Raw genomic sequence first — 22,083 nt, 5'->3', positions numbered from 1 at the left:
ATTCTCTTTAAGAGGGAAGATGCTAGTTCAGCTGGCAATTATCCTTAACTTTTGAGAAACTCCAGACTGCTTTCCAAAGTATCTACACTATTCTGAATTTCCATAATGTACAAGTGTTCCAGTTTACACACACCAAAAGAACTTGTTATTGCTACTGCTTGTAGTACTCTGCGGGGGGCCATGTGTTAATTCATTATGAGTATGCTTTTGAAGTTCCCTTGTGACTACTGATTGTCCTTTCACTGGCTGTCAGTTTGTACATCTTTGGAAAAATATCTACTCAGACCCTCTGTCTATTTTTTTTCCCCTTAAAAATATCATATTTTATTTTATGTGAGGGTGTTTGCCTGCACATACTTTTGTGCCTTTGGAGCTAGAACTGGAGTGATAGATGGTTACAAATCACCATGTGGGTCCTGGGAATTGAACCCAGTCCTCTACAAGAACATCAAATGCTCTTAGCCACTGAGCACTGTTCTACCTATTTTTCACTGGCTTGCCATATTCTGCTTTCTTTCACTCTCTCTTTCCTTATTTTCATAGCTACCACAGATTTAAGCTAGAATCCCATGCATGCTGCCCAAGTGCTCTACCTCTGAGCTACATCCCCCAGCAGGAAATTTTACTTCTTTAAGCATTCTACTAGATACATGATGTAAACCATTTTCTGTGATTTTCTATTCTTTTCATGAAAACAAAAGTCATTCATCCATCCTCTTTGGTTGCTATTACTTTAGGTGTCTTATAGAAGGAACTTTTAATCCAAAGCCACAAAAATTACACTTTAAGAGTTTTTACAGTCTTGGCTTATTTTCATGTAGATTTTGGCTACATTATGGGTGAATTTTTACATCTTTTATGAAACAGGGATCTAATTCATTCTTTTGGTCGGACTTTCATGTTCCCACTGGATGACTTTAGACCTTTGTTTAATATCAACTGCCCTTAAGCTTCTGAATGTATTCCTGGACTATCAATACTATTTCATTGATTTGTGTGTACCTTCATGACAGCACTTCAGTTTGAATTATTGTATCTTTTAATAAAGTTTGGAACTGGGAACTGTTAAGTCTTGTAATTTTTTCAAGACTGTCCTGGCTGTTTTCACACACTCTTCAAAATCTGTTGAAATCCCTAATTTCTACACTAAATCAGCTTTCCTAAATAATAGACTCAAGTTATCCCAACAGTTCCTCTGACTGCTATGAATTACTGATTTAACAGCTCTCCTTAAGAATTCTGGTTCCTTCTGCTTTGTTTCTGACAGCTCAGCCCTCCAAAAAGTTGACTCACTCTACACTGGAAAGCTTTACAGTCATATTTTATTCTAAGCCTTCAGTAACTCTCAAATCATTTGGGTAATACACAAAGCAAGAATATCCTTTGTTTGTACAGCTCATTTTAAATGCCTCTAAAGTCTGAGATTAAAACGTAATGAAAATACAGTGCTGAAATGTTGTCAGAGGAGCATAAGATACAAAACCAGAAGCTCTATATCAACACCTCACCTTCTTTTTAGTCTGTACCACTCAAGACCTGGAGGGCTGCAAGGGCAACCAAAGGTCAGCACTATCTTCAACAAGGCAGCCAATCTAGTAGTGTAGAATGCACCAAAATGCATATGTACTTTGTCTTTAAGCTACTTTTTGTGAATTGTATGTATGACTTAGATTTTTCAGAGCTTGAGATACCACCATCTTTTTTTTTAATTAAAAAGGGTAGTCAAACAGCAAACATACGGCAACAAGCTACATTTTCATTTAGGCCTGCCTGAGAAAAGTTCTTTAGAGCCATGATGCCAAAATGAAAGCAGCACCTACTTGGTGGCATCATACTTTAATTATAAGCATAATACCTGCAGAGGAAATGCTATTCTGAAAGCCCCAGTGACACTGGAATACACATGGATAGCAGGCAGGTTGCCTAACAAGTAGGTCCGACCTACGTGGGGAGCAAAGGGGGCTGGACATGCCAGCTAGATGCACACAGCAAGTCCCAGACCATAAGCACTACACTGTCTAGTGGAGAGAACCATAATGGATGCCAGGTTCCAGCTCCCCAAATCATGTGCCTGTGGTGCAGGGGCCTCTTTTTATTCATTCAATAGATGAAAACAACATTCTCTGATTAGTCAGCATGGAAATTATGTGTAGAGGAAGTATGTCTATAAGTATACAATGAAGCATATTATATGTGTGTTGACAAAAAAGGAGAATATTTTAAATTTAAAATAAATAAAAACTGTTTTAAAGGATGCTGTTCTAGATGAGGAGACAGGTGTTTGTAAAGTGCTTGTTCTGCAAACATAAGGACCTGCATTTTACTCCCCCACACCCTATGCTTATAAAACAACTGGATCCAGTGGCACGTGCTTGTAATCACTCCAGTCATTTTACATAACTTGGTCAATTCTGTCCAATTCTTCTGAACTAAGAAAAGTGGTGGCAACAGAGACATCTTATGCTCTAGCCTCCACATGCACACAAACACACACATACGTCAAAGGAGGCTGTTAAGGGGCTATGAGCTAAAGCCTAATCCCTTCCTAAATTTAGGTGAAAGTGAAGCTTTTATTTGATTTGTCAAAGATTGTGTTACGCTGAAGTTATGAGTGCTAAGTCTTTAAGAACTTAAATAATACTGATCTACATGTCATTCAAAGCACACTTGTAAAAAAGAAACTCTAACTTTTAAACACATCACCCCCAGCTGCATCTTTAATCCTTACGAATTCTTTTCAGACAACAATCTAAAAGGTGTTCTGTTCTAAGACACATATAATTAACTTCTTGGGTAAGAAAGAGGCAGCCCTGTTCTCTTTTTTCTCTGCTAGCCTCCCTCTTCAAACCATTTGCCCCTGAGAACTCCTCTTTGGGGTGTCTACGGCTTGAAACTAGTCAGGATTGAGATAGATAACCCTGTTTTCTGTTCCACTGCTGGCTCATCTTCTTGCTTTGCTTGCAAACTCTCATTTTAGCAGCCTATATCTGACCTTCTAAATTTCTAGTACAATCCTCATTGCTTTTCTTCTACCTACCTACATTATACAAATGAGCTCTCTAAATTTTTAAATTTATCACGTCTTCCTCACTCATTAACATTTTCTGTAACAGGCTGGAGAGATGGCTCAACATTTAAAAGAACATACTACTCTTGCAGGGGACCCAAGTTCAATTCCCAGGACCCATAATGAGAAGCTCACAACTACCTGCAGCCTCCAGGAGGATCAGAGGCCTCGGCGCCTGCCCTCACATGCACATGATCATATGCATAATTAAAAATAAATATTTAAAGCCTTCTTCTGGAACCAATACCTTTCTCAGATTCCCTGTCTAAAGTAATCACACTACTGTCACTATTATAAAACTAAGCTTTGATACCACTATATAACTAGTGGATAACTCAATATTTTTTCCTTTTATGCATTTAAAACACCTCACACCCCTACTTTTCCTTAAAATTTTCTGTTTACAAGAATACTGTCCACTAATTATACTTTATAAATTTATAGTACTATGAGGGGTAGGCTAAAATATTTATGCTAGCCAAATAGCATATTCACATCCTGCAGAAAAATCTGCACAAACAGGTAAATCTGGTCAAGCACAGACTGGTCAAGAAATAAACCAAAGATAACTATCTGTATTATTTAATCTAAAATTCAACAAACTTCAAATTCCAGATCACCTGTTACCAGCATGCCCACACCACACATGATCCAGAGGCTAGTGTGCTATCTTAAACTCTGTCAGTGTCACACACCCCTTAACTTATCTCTGCACAGTACACGCCTTTAGATGACAGGATAATACAGCCTAGCAGAAATTAAGAACCTCCTAAATACCTTCTCACTGAGAATGCCTTCAGATAAATTTCTAAGAGTTCTTGGCCCGCTTAAATCTAAGGAACAACTGTGTGAGAGCATGGGGTACTACACTATGAATGCAAGCAGCTGGATATGACTCCTGCACTGTAGGTCACATGGGGAGAGAAGTGCCTAGCAACCAAGAAGAAAAGCCACAAATAATTAGTCAAAGCCAAAGATAGCTGATTCCTGCAAGCCAGTAGCCCCAGTGCTTGGAGAAGAAACTTTTTTACACTTAAATGGCCAAAATAACAGAACATATTATATTCTTCAAACAGACCTGAATCTTCTCTTTATGTTGATCTAATTATGTAAGTGGGAAATGGATCCCAACATTCTAGTCAATTAAATATTTGAGAATATAAAGGATTCTTCTCAAAACTATCAAAGCATGTACTTATAAGCAGGTACTTTTCTAGCACCCAAGTCTATGCTAGCACCTGGCATACAGAATTCAAATGTTAATAAATAAACACAAGCTCTATCATATGCAAACCTTGCAGGTCTTCTGTCTCGGATACTGCTTTGTCCACAGATGTACTGTCCACTTGGGAAGGTGCTACAGATTCTGATAAAAGTGACTGATTTGATACAGGGCTAGAAAAGCAAAAGATATTTTCATTTTTTTAACATAAAAATTTTTAAATTAATTCTCTTCTTTGGTTTTGAGACAGGGGCTTACTCTTCCCAGGATGGTTTAAAAGCCCTGGGCTCAAGAGAACCTCCTGCTTCCTTCAGGTGAATGCCATTGGACCCAGTAATAATTCAATTTGAAAAGATCATCTTCGAAATATCCAAATAAACTGAAGGGACATAGTAAGTAGTACTTACTATAGAACACAGAGACACACTCATAACCTAACATAATCACCGGGCCTGGAAACCATAGGCTAATTTGGGCTTGAGGGTTATGTTTTAGAAACCATATATCTTTTTGTACATCCTGAGTACCACATGAATGCAGTAGATAGATGCAGTCTTGCTTCAGAAACTCTTAAACAGAGTTAAGTGAGTATCTACTATGGATTTTTAAAAAGAAACCATAATGCAAAAAATTCAATAGCTTGCTTTGTAACTAAAAATATGGCAACAGGTCTTCCCCCCCCCTGCTCTTTCTCTTTGTCTAGAAGAGTCTCAAATTGGCTGTGTAGTTGAGCCCCTGATCCTCTTGCCTCTATTTCTTAAAAGTTTGAGATTATAGGCATGCGCCATGACTTTCAGAGGTTAAAACAGACTTCTGTATGCATTCCTCTATCTCTGATTTCAGAGCTCAAAACAAAACAAAAGTATTACCTCGTGATAAAAACAAAAAGTCAGAGAAAAGGTTCTTCTGATTCAAGGCACTAATACTTGTAGACCAAGGACTGCAATGTGAAGAACTAACCCAATATGGGCTAGTTTAAAGGAACTTCAGCATCAGGTCAGGATGCAATGTGAAGAATAAAGGAAAAGTAACTAGTGAGTAGCAAGTAGTCAAATACAGTTTTAGACTAGATACATTACAGACTCTGCAATGGTTTTAAAGTTTTCCCTAATGAAATGATTAAAAACAAGCAAAAGGTCAAAACTCTTTAGTGAGTTACCTTTCAGAAGGTACCTTACCCTGGTTGAAGAGATGAGGACGTAGACTCTAGTGCTGACTGAGCGCCTGCGACACTGCCGTCTGTGCACTGTACTGGTAAGGATTCCGACAGACTGCTGACAGAAGCTGCTACAATATAAGCACATTGCACATTAGTGATTCAAGCAGCCTGGTCTGGATCAATCTCCCACAAAACATAGTATATAGGTTTTCTTTAATTTACAACTTTGCAGTAATTTGCAGATGGGGGAAAACATTTGTGGGTATGCTAGGGGTTAAACTCAGGGCCTTGCACATGCTCAGGATGTGCTCTACCACTGAGCAATATCTGTATCCCCTACCTCGCATTTTTTTCTCTTTTTCATGATATGAATGTAGCATTGTAAATATTACAGAAAGTGAAAGGAGGTACTGCATATACACCATGAGCTTGTCATGAACACTACTTTATCTGGATTACTTACCAGGTGGGCTTATTCTACCACTGCTACTGTTCTGTCTTTGAAGATGTTCTTTATAGCATACTGAACACATGCCATTTGTACGAGGGTTTCCATAAAATCCGCAACCAGTGGAGCAAAGCATAGGTGCTTGGCTGTGATTAGTTTCTTGAGCCATGTTCTTCTGTTGCACACCTGAAATTTAAAGAATTGGTAAAGAATTCAACCACAAGACGTCAGTCTTACATTATACAAATCTGCTTTTTTATAATGAAGAAAAACCATGTATGTGCCCTTTCCCTAACCACTCCATGGCTATCCCTAGAAACACGACAAAAGTAAAGAGCAAAGGACACTTGCTAACTCTTACTTCAAACTACCCTATGTAAGCAGATCTATGCTGGCTCAGAAAATATACAACTTCCCTAGAGCAAAGGGCCTCTTTCTGAAGATACTGTACCATTCAAAGATTAACTTCAGTTTGGACTCTTACAATAAAAAGAAATCACTAAGTTTTGCTATCAAGTTATACTACTTAATTTCTAGCTATTTATAGTTTTGTTCCAAATCCACATTACCTTGTGATTCATTCTGTTTAAAAATTACCACTGACTCAACAAAGTTGAGTCTGGGCAATAGAGGAGAGCAAGAAAAGAGGTATCACAATAGAGGGAGCCATTATAGGTTTAAGGAGAAATATTTCACTAGGGAAATGTCCAGAGATCTACAAAGATGACACCAACTAACAATCTAAGCAATAGTGGAGAGGCTATCTTAAATGCCCTTCTCCAATAAGGAGATTGATGACTACCTTATATGCCATCCTAGAGCCTTCATTCAGTAGCTGATGGAAGCAGAAGCAGACACAAATAGCTAAACACTGAGTCGAACTCCTGGAATCCAGTTGCAGAGAGGGAGGACTGGTAAGCTAAGGAGTTAAGACCAAGCTGGAGAGACCCACAGAAACAGCTGACCTGAGCAAGAAGGGGGAGCTCATGGACCCCAGACTGATAGCTAGGAAACCAGCATAGGACTGATCCAGATCCCCGATCAGTGAGGAGGCCTTGGCAATCTATGAGGCCTCGGGTAGTGGATCAATATTTACCCCTAGTACAAGAATGGACTTTGGGAGCCCACTCCTCATAGAGGGATACTCTCTCAGCCTAGAAACATGGGGGAGGGCCTAGGCCCTGCTCCAATTGATATGACAGACTTTGAAGACCCCACATGGAAGGGCCTAACCCTCCCTGGGGAGCAGAAAGGGAATAGGTAGGGGATTAGTGTGGGGCAGGGGAGGGAGAGGGAACTGGGATTGACATGTAAAACAAGCTTGTTTGTAATTTAAATTTAAAAAATCTCTATATCTATCCCCCGCCCAAAAAAAATTCCACTGAATGTAATATTCATTCTGGTGACAATATGGAGAACTGGGCAGAATGCTGTTGGAATGAGAAATGGATTCAATCACTTTGGAAAGCAATTTAGCCATTCACATCAAGAGCCCTAATGAACTGCTTTCTGAATCAGCCATTTTTTCCTTTGGAATCATCTATAGAACATCTACAGTATGATTTAAAAAGGAACAAAGAATATACAAAGAAGTGCTTCATGAGGTATTTCTGATGTTGACAAACTGAAAACACCCTGAATCTCCAACATTATTCTAAACTACTAATGACAATATTAATGACAAAAAAATTCCAGAATCAGTAAAATTTTAAATGACTTACTCAGAGAGAAAATGTTGATAGTGAAAATGTACACAGTGAACTGTATATACAATATGCTGCTAACCGGTGCTAAAGGAGTAGTTATTGATTATAAAATAGCAATAGAAAACATATGCAAGAATGGCAATACTAAGTCTTTTCTGTTATATTCTTTTTTTATTAAACTTCAAATGAAGACACTACTTGCCTAATTAGGGAAAACTGACTTTTTGAAGCATTAGTAATTTTAAAGAGTAAAATTAAAATCTAATGGGACAGGGGAACTCAGGAACTGTTTGGGAACCACATGAAAGTGATGATCAATCAAAGCAGATGGGAGAACTTCACATGCTATTTCTCCCAGAAAGCAACTGGTTATTTGGCACAAACAACCCATGACAGCAAACAAGTAATAGCAGCAGGCTTATCAAAGCACAAGCAAGGTTACTAGAAGTACATCCTTGTGTATTACAGACCAAGAAGAATAAGATACACAAAATAGGAAACGCTTTGTCACTGAAATTGCCTTGATCTGGTAAACACCTAAGAGAAGCATTCACTGTTCACAGAAACCAGATTTTCTCTGTCTGAATGTTTTAAAGATCGTTGAGGGTGGAGATGTACCAAATTTATGAGCCAAGAACCATAAAGCCCTTTGGACTACAAAAGGAAGCTGTAGGCTTATTAGCTACCATTAAAAGTAAAATGTCCTAGCTGGCATCCTGGAGTACTCCTGTAATGCCAGCACTTGGGTACAGAAGCAAACACATTTCTGTGAGTGCCAGTCCAGTCTTGTCTGCATAGCAAGTTTTTTTTTTTTTTTTCCCTTAAGATTTTATTATGTGCCTGCGTTGGTGGCACACGCCCTTAATCCCAGCACTCAGGAGGCAGAGGCAGGCGAATCTTTGTGAGTTCGAGGCCAGCCTGGTCTCTAGAGCGAGTGCCAGGATAGGCTCCAAAGCTACACAAAGAAACCCTGTCTCTAAAAACAAAACAAAAAACACAAAAGAACAACAACAAAAAAGATTTTATTATATAAACAACATTCTGCCTCCATGTATATTTGTACACCAAAGAGGGTACCAGATCTCATTACAGATGGCTTGAGGCGCCATGTGGTGGCTGGGAATTGAACTCAGGACCACTGGAAGAGTAGCCAGTGCTTTTAACCTCTGAGTCATCTCTCCAACCCTTACATAGCAAGTTCTAGGCCAGCCAGTTTTACACAGTGAAAATATGTCTCGAAACAAACAAACAAATGAAGAAAAGAAAGAAATGTCCTAGCTGTGTGTGGTAATGCTACCTATAATACAGCACTTGGAAGGCTGAATCAAGAGGATCCCTAGTCAGCAATCTGAACTACACAGAATTCCAGGCTAGCCTGGGCTACCTAGAGTGACTCTGCTTAAAAGCAGAAAAACAAAAATCCCAAACAACAAACCTAAGGATGGTTTTTAGGTCTTTAGCCAGGATCTGACAAGCTTCTTTTTCACTCCATGACAAGTTCCTTCAGAATGCCATACTTGTCAGAGTGTATGTGTGAAGCATGTGCTGTGCCAGTCATCTCTCTGTTGCAGTCCTGCAATTCATATGCAAATTAAAAGGCAATTATAATGTAGAGAAGCTAGCATTAAAGTCTGATGGCAAGAAGTTCCCGAGGGACACTTGTCTATTGAATTCTCTTTTGTATGTGTGCAGGTGCACGCTCATTTTGTGTGTACATCTGTGCTGAGGCCAGAGTTTAAAATAAAACAGGGTGTCTTCCTCAGTCACTTTCTACCTGGCACTTAGAAACAGTGGTCTCACTGAACCGGAGTTCACCAGTACAGCTAAGACCGTCTGTGTAGCCAGTGCCAGGGATCCTGTCTCCACTTTCCCAGCACTGAAATTACAGAAGTATGATGGATGCAGTGTTTTGGCTTTTTATGTGACTGTGGGGGATCTGAACTCAGATCCTCATGATTGTGCATCAAACAATTTATCCACTGAACCATCTCCCTGACCCTGTGCTCACTTTTCATGTTTGTCTAGTTTTGTTATCAAGATGACTGCTCATCATTATGAAGTTAACTATGTAATAGAGCTAGAATACATCCAGGTAGCCTAGCTATACCAATGTCCAGGTTTTAAGCTAGTAGTTTTAAAAGTATAGCCCAAGAGCCCCTATGGAGGGTGGAGCCCAAGAGCCTCACCCTCGGAATAACATTAATTAATAAGTTATCTGTCTTTAAAAACAAACAAACAAACAAACAAACAAACAAACGAAACATGATCCTTAGTGGTGCAAAAGCTTCGGTATATTAAACATCCAAATCCTTTCAAGGAGCCAAACAAGCATCATACTACACCCAGAGCAAAAAGTAATTTACCCATTCAATTTTGCCCAAGCACACATCTTATTTTCCTTGAGGCTGGGTTTTCTGAGGTCACGGGCATGTGACATTATATCTTTTTAATATTTTGTGTGACCAAACTCGGGGGTGGGGGGTCACCTAGGAAGCATTTCTACATTCTGGAGAAATATAATTGTCTGAAGAAAAAAATGGATGTTCAACTACTTGAATTGTGAGGTGACTGAATTATCCTTTTAGTGAACAACTTCATTTTACAGAATGATCGATAAACTGGTTATTCAGATTTGATTATATAGCAGATATTTTCTTTTTTAAGATTTATTTATTATATATAGTGTTCTACCTGTATGTATGGCTTCAGGCCAGAAGAGGGCACCACAGCTCATTATAGATGGTTGTGAACCACCATGTGGTTGCTGGAACTTGAACTCAGGACCCCTGGAAGATCAGTCAGTGCTCTTAACCATTGAGGCAACTCTGTAGCCCTGGCAGACATTTTCTTAAAAATGAAGGTAGTGACTTAATTTTTTTCCATTTGTACTAACACACTGTACTAAATATGTAAGGTCTTATCTACGTGGGTTTGTTTACAAAAACTAATAAAGTATTCTCTAAATTAAAAAAAGAGAAAAAAATGAAGGAAGTACACCTGTCACTTCAAAACAACCACATTCAAGCATTGGGACAGAAAAGGGCTTAACAGGTCTCCAATATTTTGAGTGTTTTAGTGAAATTAGTGGTGTCATTAGTAAAATGTGATTAAACGATACTGAAACAACCTTTAAAGACCTCCTTAAATCAGTGAATCAAGTACCCAATATATGACAGCACAAAACCATTCATGAACAAAAGATCCATTTAAACTAAAAGGCCAACAGAAGAGACTTTAGGGCCAGGTGTTGGTGGTGCATGCCTTTAATCCCAGCACTAGGGAGGCAGAGGCAGGTGGATCTCTGTGAGTTTGAGGCCAGCCTGGTCTCCAGAGCGAGTGCCAGGATAGGCTCCAAAGCTACACAGAGAAACCCTGTCTTGAAAAACCGAGAGAGAGGGGGGGGGATTTTATATGGTGTCAGGGTCTAAGCCGCAACCATCCCTGAAGAAACTTTGGTGTAATATTAAAGAACACTATCTTTTATCATCTAGAAAGGTCATTACAACATTCTTTTTTCAACTACAAGAGCTCAGGTTTTCTTTACAATACTGTATATGTTAAATTCTCATCAGCCATGAGAATCTTGTTCTATTAAGCCTCTTATCACTAAGAAAATGTATAAGGAGGGGCAGATGAAATTTCCATTAAAACTCATTTTGAGTTAGTATTAAATTTTCCCCTCAGTTTTACTTGTCATGATAAATAGCACAAAATATAATATTCATGAGAAAAGCTTTTCATGGTATTAATTTTAGAAAGCCTAAGATTCTGGAACCAACATTTTGAGAGAATTCACTGCTACAAAATGTACATTTCTCAACACAGGCCACAGCACTTCAGGGCTAAAAGAGATTCTTCTGGGAAAAGAGGAACAAAACTGACTCACTCTTTTTCTTTTTTTTAATTTAAATTAGAAACAAGCTTGTTTTACATGTCAATCCCAGTTCCCTCTCCCTCCTCTCCTCCCCAGTACTGCCAACCCCTATCCCATCTCCTTTCAGATCCCCAGGGAGGGTGAGGCCTTCAAAGTCAGCAGGGCCTAGGCCCTACCTACCCTGTGTGTCTAGGCTGAGAGAGTATCTATGGATAAATACTGATCCACTGCCAGAGGCCCCATAGATTGCCAGGACCTCCTAACTGACACCCATGATCAGGGAGGGGGTCTGGGTCAGTCCTATGCTGGTTTCTCAGCTATCAGTCTGGGGTCCATGAGCTCCCCCTTGTTCATGTCAACTGTTTCTGTGGGTCTCTCCAACTTGGTCTTGACCCATTTGCTCATCCTCCTCCCTCTCTGCAACTGGATTCCAGGAGTTTGGCTCAGTGTTTTAGCTGTTGGTCTGATTTACTCTTTATGTACAAAACATAGACAGATACACAGCATTATATCTGGACTTAAAATTTTATGTAAGGGGGTTGGAGAGATGGCTCAGAGGTTAAGAGCACTGACTGCTCTTCTAGAGGTCCTGAGTTCAATTCCCAGCAACCACATGGTGTCTCACAACCATCTGTTATGAGATCTGGTGCCCTCTTCTGGTGTGCAGATATACATGGAAGCAGAATGTTGTATACATATTAAATAAATAAATTAAAAATTTTTTTATGTAAGTAGAGACTACATGGGGTAGCAAGGATACCTAACAAGGCTCCTTGGGATAGGTAATGGAGAAAAGACAATATAGAAACACAGGTTCAAACTGTTACTATACCATGTTACTACGAAACAGATTAAAGTAAGATAAAATTAAAGGAGCTTTCAGTATAAGTGAAAAATCACAAAAACCTCAAGGGAGAGGGATCTATTTCTATTAACACTCAGGTAAACAGACACAGATAAAAGCAAAATATGACTATCAAGCTTTTCTACTACAACATTTAACTTCAAAACTAACATTAAAATGCAATACCATCTACCTCTAGCTATTTCCTAAGCCAAACTGCCCTTCCCTGAGGCAAACTGACAGCAGTTTTTCAGAATTCAAAAGACACAAGGGATTACACAAGAAACTATAAAAAGATTCAATCTTATTTCATTTTCAAAACACTGAGAAAGCCGGGCGTTGGTGGCACACCCCTTTAATCCCAGCTCTTGGGAGGCAGAGTTTGAGGCCAGTCTGGTCTAGAGTGAGTTCCAGGATAGCCTCCAAAACAATACAGAGAAACCCTGTCTCGAAAAACCAAACCAAACCAAACCAAAACACTGAAAAATTATCTATTGTAAAGATTCAAAATTATCAAAAAATTACAAAAGGTGACAATTTATATGAAGAATACCATGGGAAACCCCAGTTCTATAGCGCGGACCCCTTCCCCTTGCTTTTTTTGGTATGTGAACAACTTGCAGGACATCAATATGGCTCTGAAGCCATCGGGGGCACAATTCGTAAGGGAAAAGAAGGCAGATCAATTCTTCATGCTGCACTGTGGTAATGCACAGCTACAAATCTGAGGTGAAAATGCCAAGCATAAGCTCGAATACTGACTAGCACAGTAGTAAAAAAACAGCTCATGAATTGAATTCAAAGTGTTGAACTGACTCTTCACAGTTAAACATAACCTATCATTCCTCTGCGCTCTAATGCTTCAGTCATTCAGAATTTGCTGTGTGACTATTGTTTTATCCTCATGCCACTCATTTCTAAGCAACTCTCCAAGATGGTGCTATGAGACCCTAGTTTAACAATAAAATTATACTCAAAAAAAAAAAAAAAAACCACATCTGGTAAGCAGACAAATCAGCCTTTTTATATTAAAAAATGAGAATGGCACTGTGTTGTATCTAAAACAAGCCTAATTTTAAAGCATTCATGAATTTTTATTATTTGCAAATTAAAGACTAGTTTAGACTTTAAACAGTTCAGGCTCAAGACAACACTGTACCCAGCTGTACTCAAAAAAATTAACTTCTTCCTTTATGTCTTTTTCCTTAACAAAGTCCTTAAAAGTTAACTTCTTCCTTTATGTTTTTTTCCTTAACAAAGTCCTTATCTGTATAAAAATTCAAGACTAAATAAACTGAGCATGCAAGAAAATTCATTACTATTAAAATGCCAACAAAAATCAGCAATGAATGATTTTTGCAATTATAAGACATGCAATTATAAGGACATGCCTTTGTTTCACTTCCTATAGCCAAGTCACCACCAGTTCTAGTGATTCCATTTGGGAATATCTCATGCTATTTTACTTTTCATCCCAATGGCAATTTTATTCCCTTCATACTGGGGAGCAAGGGTGGGGGTAGTTTTAGGAGCCTTGAGACTGAGTTCCATGTCCACAACAGCTGCACTATTTTTAATTTTTCTGTTTTATTCCCCTGCCTCCAGTTCCACTGACTTCCTTTCTCCTAGAAAACTCAGTTAGTCTGTGTTACTGTATAGTAACTGCCCTTGAAGAGTACTCTCAAAAGCACTCATGTGCTACCTAATGTTCCTAGCTCAGTCCACTTTCCACAAAGTATACTGTGTGAAATGAGAACAGCCTAGGAGTCAGTCAGCAACAGTGCAGTTCCCAACTTTGCCATTTTGTGTGGAAGAGCTTGGAAAAGTCACTAACCTATCCTAGGGTTGATGCTCCATGAATGTATACATTACCTATCCAGCAGATTAAATCATGCATGAAGTGCCCACTACAAAGCTAAGGACTCACTCAATCTATACGAAATGTCCTCAAATCCCTCTTAAACCCACATGAATCCTACAAAAGATATCTGTTGACTAAGCACATCTCATCATTGTTGAAAATAACATGTCATTTAGAACAGATGACTAGCAGTTTAAAGCACTGATAAGATACATGCATCCCCTTTTGTTTTCCTGCTTTGATCTAAAGGAACCTAGATAGAAACAAGTTTACATAGAGTCACACAGAGAAGCTGTAAAATGCCAACTTAATTTTATTCAGTCATGTTTGGTTGGCCAGCACATATTAAAATTACCTAGACATTGGTCTTCAAAAATTGCAGAACGTCACATACAAATTTCACACTTCCAAGAAAAATAGGAAGACCTCACAGTGAGCTTATGCTCTCAAAGCTGAAGCTCAGCTGGGCAGGCTGGAACTCTAAGATGGCCTCTGTGTCTGCCCACTTGGTCCATCAGTCTTCTTGTTGTTTTCCAAATTTCAAAAAAAATATTTTTATTAGTTTCCCTGAGAATTTTGAACAACTCTTAAGTCCACCCCACTCAACTTTGAGTCACTCCCTCAACCCCATCAAGGCCAATTTGTGCTGGCCAAATATTCTTGGATGAATGGCCTTCCACCGGAGCCTGGTTAACCTATCAGAGGTATATACTCTTTGGGCCCTTTCTAGCAGTAGTTTAAACACACACACACACACACACACACACACACACACACACACACACACACACACACACACACACACACACACACGCATGTGTTTTGCCTGAATATATGTACACATACTAAATGTGTGTCTGGGGCTCAAAAGAAGTCACTGGATCACCTAGAACCGGGATTACAGATGGCTTTGAGCTGTCACATGAGTGCTTAGGGACCAAATCTGAAGCTTTTGAACCAGAGTCATCTCACCAGCACCTGATCCGAGTCTGCGACATTTACTAGTAAATGGGTATGTATATGTGTGCACACATAATGTAGCAAGTTAAATAAAGATTGTTATTTAACTTGCTGTGAATTATTGTTACAGTAGAAACTCCTAAAGTCCCTACAGTCTGCCTTTCTAACTTTTTGTTTTGTGTGACAGTCTCATTTTCTAGCTCTGGTTGGCCTGGAACTCACTATGTAGACTAGGCTGGCCTTAAACATAGAGAGATCATGTCCTTCTGCCTCCTGAGTGCATGCTCAGCTGTCTTTCATTAGTCACTAGAAAGCTTACCATCCACAGATGGCTAGTTTTCTATTACTGTATAAAAAGGGAATCTCAGAAGACAGCAAAGTAGAATCTAAGATACCCCCTACCATAAAATTTAATAGTAAGTGATCCAAAAATCAATTAATGCCCAATTTGACACATAGTAAATTCTCAGAGTTCTGAGCATCAGGATCTTTCAATCCCATGTGAGTGGAGATCACACACGAGAGAGAAAGAGAGAGACAGAGACATAAAGAGAGAGAGACAGAGACACACAGAGAGACAGAGAGACTGCAGAGATAACCAGGAAGGTCACAAAGAAAATAGAAAACACACCTTGAAAGCAAACACTTGGGAAGAAAGCTGCTCACTCTGATGAAAGAACAGGGACTCAGGTTAAAGTTCCTACTGTACTGTAGGCTTGATAACTCTCTGCATAGCAGTCCCCAGATCCCTATGTCGAGTTTTCTTTCCTGCTGTTGCTTGCACTGAAAGACAAAAAGGCCATTGAGTCTTCCTAAGATATGGGTAAGACCTCTGAAGATATTTTTCTAGAAAACATACAGTACATCATTCCTACATGCTAACTACATCAACATAAGAGGTGTTCTAGTAAACCCCACTTTCCTAGCTACTGCTATTGGAAGTTTCCACTGGCCTGGACCATAAATCTCATCAAAAGGGACCACAGCAGGTAGAACACATGCCTCTAGTCCCAGCTCTTCAAGTTCAAGGCCAACCTTGGACCAAGGTGGGAGGGGCCAGCGTATGTATGTGTGCACCCTGAGTACATGCTATACCTAAGCTTTTCTGGCTCTTAAACTTCTGTAAAGGAATTAATTATACAGCACCTAATGTTGTGGGATTCAACTATGCTCTTTATGTAATTGCAGTTTATATATTCATATTCCTACACAGAATGTTCCATGGTGTAAAGAATCATATTACATTGGTGAGAATTTTGGAACTTTCTCATGTAGGTCTTTTATTTAGGTTAACATGCATCCATATTTTGGCTGAGTAACACACCTAAGATTGGAAAAGCTGGGTCACAGGGTATGTGGATATTCAACTTCAGCAGAGACCACCAGTTTCCCAAAGCAGTTACAATGTTTATAGCCCCAGGCTATTCCTTGGCTTTCCTACCCTCAGTACTGGACTGGATGATGATGGCTCCAAAGATGTCTACAACCTAATCCCTGAACCCCTATGTATTTTCTCAAATAGAGTAAGAACCTGAGGAGATCTCATCTTGGATTCATCAGGTAAACCTTAAAAGACAGAGGCACAACAAGCTTTGAGATGTCCAGCAATACCTTCATTTGTGCTTTCTGTACTCTACAGTCAAGAGAATGATTTTTCTTTGCTTTTTACTACCTCCCTTCTATTTAAATATTCTTGTGCCTCCGTGTCTTATTATTTCACCATCACTGGCACTAGCACAGCAGAGGGCATCTGCATGCTCTGATTGGCTACTAGGCATTTACCTCTGTCTTCACTACCTGTTTTCTGTTGTATGATCTTTTTGTTTATTTTGTCTACTATGTGCTGTGTCTTTTCCATTTTTAATGGGGTTTGATTCCACAAGCGGATGCTTTGAATGTATGTTCCCTACCTAATGACACTGCTTTGGGATGCCTTGGAACCTTTAGGAAGTGGCGCCTAGCTAGAGAAATAGATCCTTGGGGACAGGTCTTTGAAAGAGACACAAAGCCCCTGGTTCTGTGCTTGCACTCTTTGCTTCCTGGTCCACTGTGAAATATGGGCCCTCTAACACCGTCTTCTAATACCATGGACTTCCCTACCATGACGAACTGAAACATCTGAAACTGTGAGCCCAAATAAATTTTGTTCCTGAAAGTTTTTCTGCCATATCTCATCACTGTGATGCTGAGTTATGTTAACAATGCCCTTGCATAGTTAGGTGTTATGTAATATGCCACTGTCTATTCCAAGATCATGAAGATACTCTATAATTTTCTTCTAGATTGTTATTTTATTTTTTATCAGTGATTTATATGTTAACTATTTTTAAAATGTGGAATAAAGCAGGATTAAGATTTATGTTTTCATTATACATAACCAACTCAAAGTCACTACTGAAAAGACAATTCTTTCCTTACTGCAAGGAACTATAGTTTGTCCACCTGCTTGTTACTTTGGGGAAGCTGGCTGCCACATCATAAAGAACGGCCCACGTGACAAGCAACTGAGACCTCTTTTCTTCAAAGTCAGTACTTATATACATAAAGTCACTCAATATCCCCTCTTATACAAAGGCAGAGCTCCATTCAGAGCTCCCCAGTGGCTGCTTAATTCATGGACTTTCATCTGCTTTTTAAAACAAAAGACACACACCCTACCCCCAATATAAAATATAATCTGTAATATAAAAGATCCATACCTATAAGCCCTCTCTTTTCTTCCTCTTTAACCTTAAAGTTTCCAAGCCACCCAGCTACCACTTCTAAGCAGCCATATAGCAAGGAGTACCTTCATCTCCTTCCTCCACATTCCTTAAAGGAAATAACTTCCCTTCCATCTCCCACATCCTTTGAAGCAAATGTCCAACTTAGTTCATTTGTGAATGAATGAATGTCTTGCTTAAGTTCTTCAGTTTAGTAATCTCTTTCTCTAAACTTCTTGAGATTTTGTACAATGTTTTTTATGTAAGTAAACTGACTTTATTACAGACATAGATACTTTAGGATTCAACCTAATCAGTCTGCCTACTGGCTATAGTCTACTACGGAAAGCCTACTTATAGAACACTGGGGATTTCCTGAGACTCTTTCTGAGTTTAAGGAGGTCAAAACTACTTTCATGATAACAATTTATAGCCCTGTGTGGTATCATGTACCTGTACTTCTAGTTACTGAAAAGTTGAAGCAATAGGATCACTTCCACTTAAATTCAAAGGCAGCCGACACCTATGGAGAGACACCATTTCAAAAAAAAAAAAAAAAACCAAGTGTGGTACTGGCAAGAAGATCAGACAGCAAATTCCAAGACAGGGTTATACAGTGAGACCTTGTCACAAAAAAATAAAATAAAATAAAAACAAAACAAAGAGCCTGTCTTTTTCAATTCATTGGCATCTATGTCAGCAGTATAAAGGAGGATAAAACAGCTGACACCTTAGCAGTGGCACTGAGATGTGTCAGAAGTTATTAAATGCTTTTTCCCTATACGGAAAAAATAGAAGTTCTTTTAAAAAAAAATATTGTTTTTAAGGCTCTCATATAGCTCAGTTTGGCCTATGTAGCTACTTAGCTAAACTTTTAATCTTACTACTCTCCACCTCCCAAGTGCTAGGATTTCAGGCATGTGCTGTACCACTCTAAAACTGTTGCTGAAGCTAGAACCCTGGGCTTCATGCATACTGGACAATCACTCTTCCAACTTTGATATATCCAAAACCCCTGGGAAGGTCTTTATCTCACCTTAAAGGTAATCTTGCAGTGGTTAAAGAGATGGTTAACTGTTTGGGCATGTTGTTCAGATGGAAACCATTACAGAAAACCATAACCAATCAAAATGCAGAGTCGTGGAGTCCTAGTGGATGCATCTAGAAAACATTACTGCATCTAAAGCTCAAGGAACATTGCAGAAGATGGAGCAGAAGAGCTGTAAGAACTAGAGCAGCGGTTCTCAACCCATGGGTTGTAAACCTGAAGAAGTCACACATCAGATATTTATATTACAATTCATAACAGCAGCAAAAGTACAGTCACAAAATAGCAACAAATTATTTTATGACTGGGGAGCCACCACAACTTGAGGAATTGTGTGTATTAAAGGGTCACAGCATTAGGAAGATGGAGGACCACTGAAATTAGAGGATTACAGAGTTTGTCATGTTTCCTAGTAATGTCAAAAACTAAACCCATAAAGTCTCACCAACATGACTGCCCAGACACAAGTTGAATAAGGATGACACCAATGGACACGCCAAAATGGAGGGAAAATAGCCCACAATGCTTCCACACTACAAAAAGAACTACAGGCAACTAACAAATGGTGAGAACAGGACATATAGTCTTCCCAAAGGAAAAACACCAATTAGTTACTGGATACAATATGGTCAGCTCTGAAACCATACATACAAGTAATATATACTCCAAGGAGGCTTTTTTAAGGAGAGGGAGGGGAGAGAGGGAGAGAGGGGGAGACACACAAACACACACACACACACAACACACACACAGAGAGAGAGAGAGAGAGAGAGAGAGAGAGAGAGAGAGAACTATTAATGAAGAGGCCATGAATTAAGGGAAAGGAGAAATGATTAAATTATATTAATCTAAAAAATAAAAGGGGAAAGTGTGTTGTTCCTTTTAAAAGGACATTTATTTTATGTATATAAGGGTATATATGTATGTAAGACATACTCCCTATAGACCACATGCATGCCCGGTGCTAGTAGAGCTCAGAAGAGGGTGTTGGATCTCCTTCCTGGAACTAGAGCTCAGGATGGTAGTGAGCCACTGCAGTGGTTTCAGTGAGAACGGCCCCACAGGGTCATATTTGAATGCTTAGTCACCAGGGAGTGTCACTCTTTGAAAAGATTATAAGGATTAGGAGGTGTGGCCTTATTGGAAGAAGTGTGTCATTGGGGACTTTAAAAGCCTATGCAAGGCCCAGTCTGTCTGTCTTTGTCTTTTTCAGCCTTTGGATCAGCTACTGCTTTAGTATCATGTGTGCTCTATGCTCCCCATTATGATGACAATGCACTAAATCTCAAAAACCGTAAGCAAGTCCCCACTTAAATGCTTTCTTTTATAAGAGTTGCCTTGGTCATGGTGTCTCTCATAGCAACAGAACAGACACTAGGTTAGCCACTATATGGGTGCTAGGAACTGAATTTGAATCTTTTGCAAAAGCAGCAAGTGCTCTTAACCACCGAGCCATCTCTCCATCCCTAAACAGCAGTTCCTAATGAAACAATAAAATTACTGACTTTATTAAATCTTGCTGCAGATTCTGCTTTAGTTTATTTCTCTTTGATCCTTTCTTTAATAAGAGTTCTGGAAGAACCTGAAGCAGAAACTGAAGGAGTGCTGCTTACTGTCTTACTTGGACTCCCACTCAGGTAGCTTTCTTATATAACCCAGGCCTACCTGTTCAGGGATGGCACTTGTACCAATTAGTGATCAAGAAATTGCCCCACAGACATGCCCAGGGGCCAGTCAGTTGGAAACAATTCTGTAATTGAGGTTCCCTCTTCTCCAAGGTCAGCCACCACAAAAGGCCAATGATCAGAGTAGTGACATTTGTTTCAGAAGTCACCCTTTGACAGAGTTAAGATTCATGGCTCCCTTTTCAGAGAACAGGCCTGCTGAGGAAGCAAACCCAGAAGCAGACAGTCATAGCTCCGGATGACCTATAATCAACAGCAGTACCCTTCAGGATAATTGATGGATGAATGATGGACAAATAACTGTCTGTGAGGGCAGAGAGAAGGAATGTGACAGAAAGGAAAAAATAAAATTCAATACCCTAAGCACTTTCCCCCAGAGTTGTATTTGTGAGTACACTAGACTGATGCTGGCAAACTTTTCCTCGAAACACTAATAATAAATATCAGGCTTTGTGGGTCATCCAGTCTCTATTGAGAATCTCCAGTTCTACCTTGGTAATGAAAAGAAAGCCACACACAAATGTTAATGAGTGTATTTACAATAAAAACTGACTGAGAAGTATTTGGTTAGTAGCCAGGGTCTGCCAATTCCTGTTCCAGGCTCAGCATAATTAGCAGGTACTCCTGTAAAAGTCAGATGAAGAATACATGAATGATTTCAAAAACTTGTTTGGCTAGAAATGTTATTAGGAAAGACACAGTAAGACTCTTTGACAGCAAACCAGTTTTTCTTTTGTTACAGTTTTATTCAAGGATGACATGCTGACCTGTGCTGCCTGTTTTATGTCACAGTTTCTGCTTGCAAGGATCAATGTAGAAAGATGAGAGTGTGGCTCTATGGTAGATCATTGGCTAGCATGGGTTCAGTCATGTGGGCACAAAGAAGGGCATAGATACTGATTTTCATGTACCTAAAGAGATACAATGTCTACCTTCAAAATCGAAATATCCACAAAATTACAAAATGCTAACAAGTACCCCCAAAATTTAGAAATATAACTACTAACTTCATAGAGGTATGCCTTTTTTAAAAAAATATTTTTTTAAGGACAGAAAGAAGATCACAGGGTGGGAAGAGTGGCAGAGCTCTTGTTAACATGCACAAGCTTTGGATTTGGTCCCTAGCACCACAAAATAATCAAGCAAATAACAAAGTGCATGGTAATTTTTCTTTCTGAAAAAAAAAAAAAAAAAAAGATGCAGTCACTTGAAGTAAGGGCTAACAAATTTCCTGACTAAAAGCATGACTACAATTCACTGCAGAACAATTATATATGTAGGGCCAAATTTATAAACAGGGCAACACAGTGAAAAGAACAGACTGGCTTAATTTTTTTTTAGCTAATTTTGATTATGACACTGTCTACTTAATGCTGAACCCAGGCCCCTTACATGGAGGTAGGTGTGACACTGTCTTTTCTACTTCAAGGGATTCTTAGGAAAAGCCATCAGATTATGACTATGAAAACCACACCACAACATAAAGTAGTGCAAAACTCACATCAGA

At 39.2% G+C, this 22,083-nt stretch overlaps 1 protein-coding gene across 8 annotated transcripts in view; it reads right to left on the bottom strand.

Moving 5' to 3' along the window:
• Zfand6 (zinc finger AN1-type containing 6) overlaps positions 1 to 22,083 on the bottom strand; it is a 67,206-nt gene that overhangs the window by 6,076 nt on the left and 39,047 nt on the right. For 6 of the 8 annotated variants that reach the window (XM_027407580.2, XM_027407574.2, XM_035442407.1 and 3 more), the window contains 3 exons: positions 5,912 to 6,082; positions 5,468 to 5,576; positions 4,362 to 4,462 (listed from right to left, as the gene is read on the bottom strand). In XM_027407580.2, coding sequence (XP_027263381.1) covers positions 4,362 to 4,462; positions 5,468 to 5,576; positions 5,912 to 6,065 — 364 coding nt within the window. In that variant the 5' untranslated portion in view covers positions 6,066 to 6,082. Of the gene's footprint in view, positions 1 to 4,361; positions 4,463 to 5,467; positions 5,577 to 5,911; positions 6,083 to 15,772; positions 15,925 to 22,083 lie in introns of those variants that run through there. The other 2 variants (XM_027407577.2, XM_027407579.2) reach the window with 2 other exon arrangements.

This window comes from Cricetulus griseus, chromosome 3, assembly GCF_003668045.3.
Source record: "Cricetulus griseus strain 17A/GY chromosome 3, alternate assembly CriGri-PICRH-1.0, whole genome shotgun sequence".
Taxonomy (NCBI): Eukaryota; Metazoa; Chordata; class Mammalia; order Rodentia; family Cricetidae; genus Cricetulus; species Cricetulus griseus.
The sequence above is the reverse complement of the archived record's forward strand: the minus strand, read 5'-3'. Positions and strand labels throughout refer to the sequence as shown.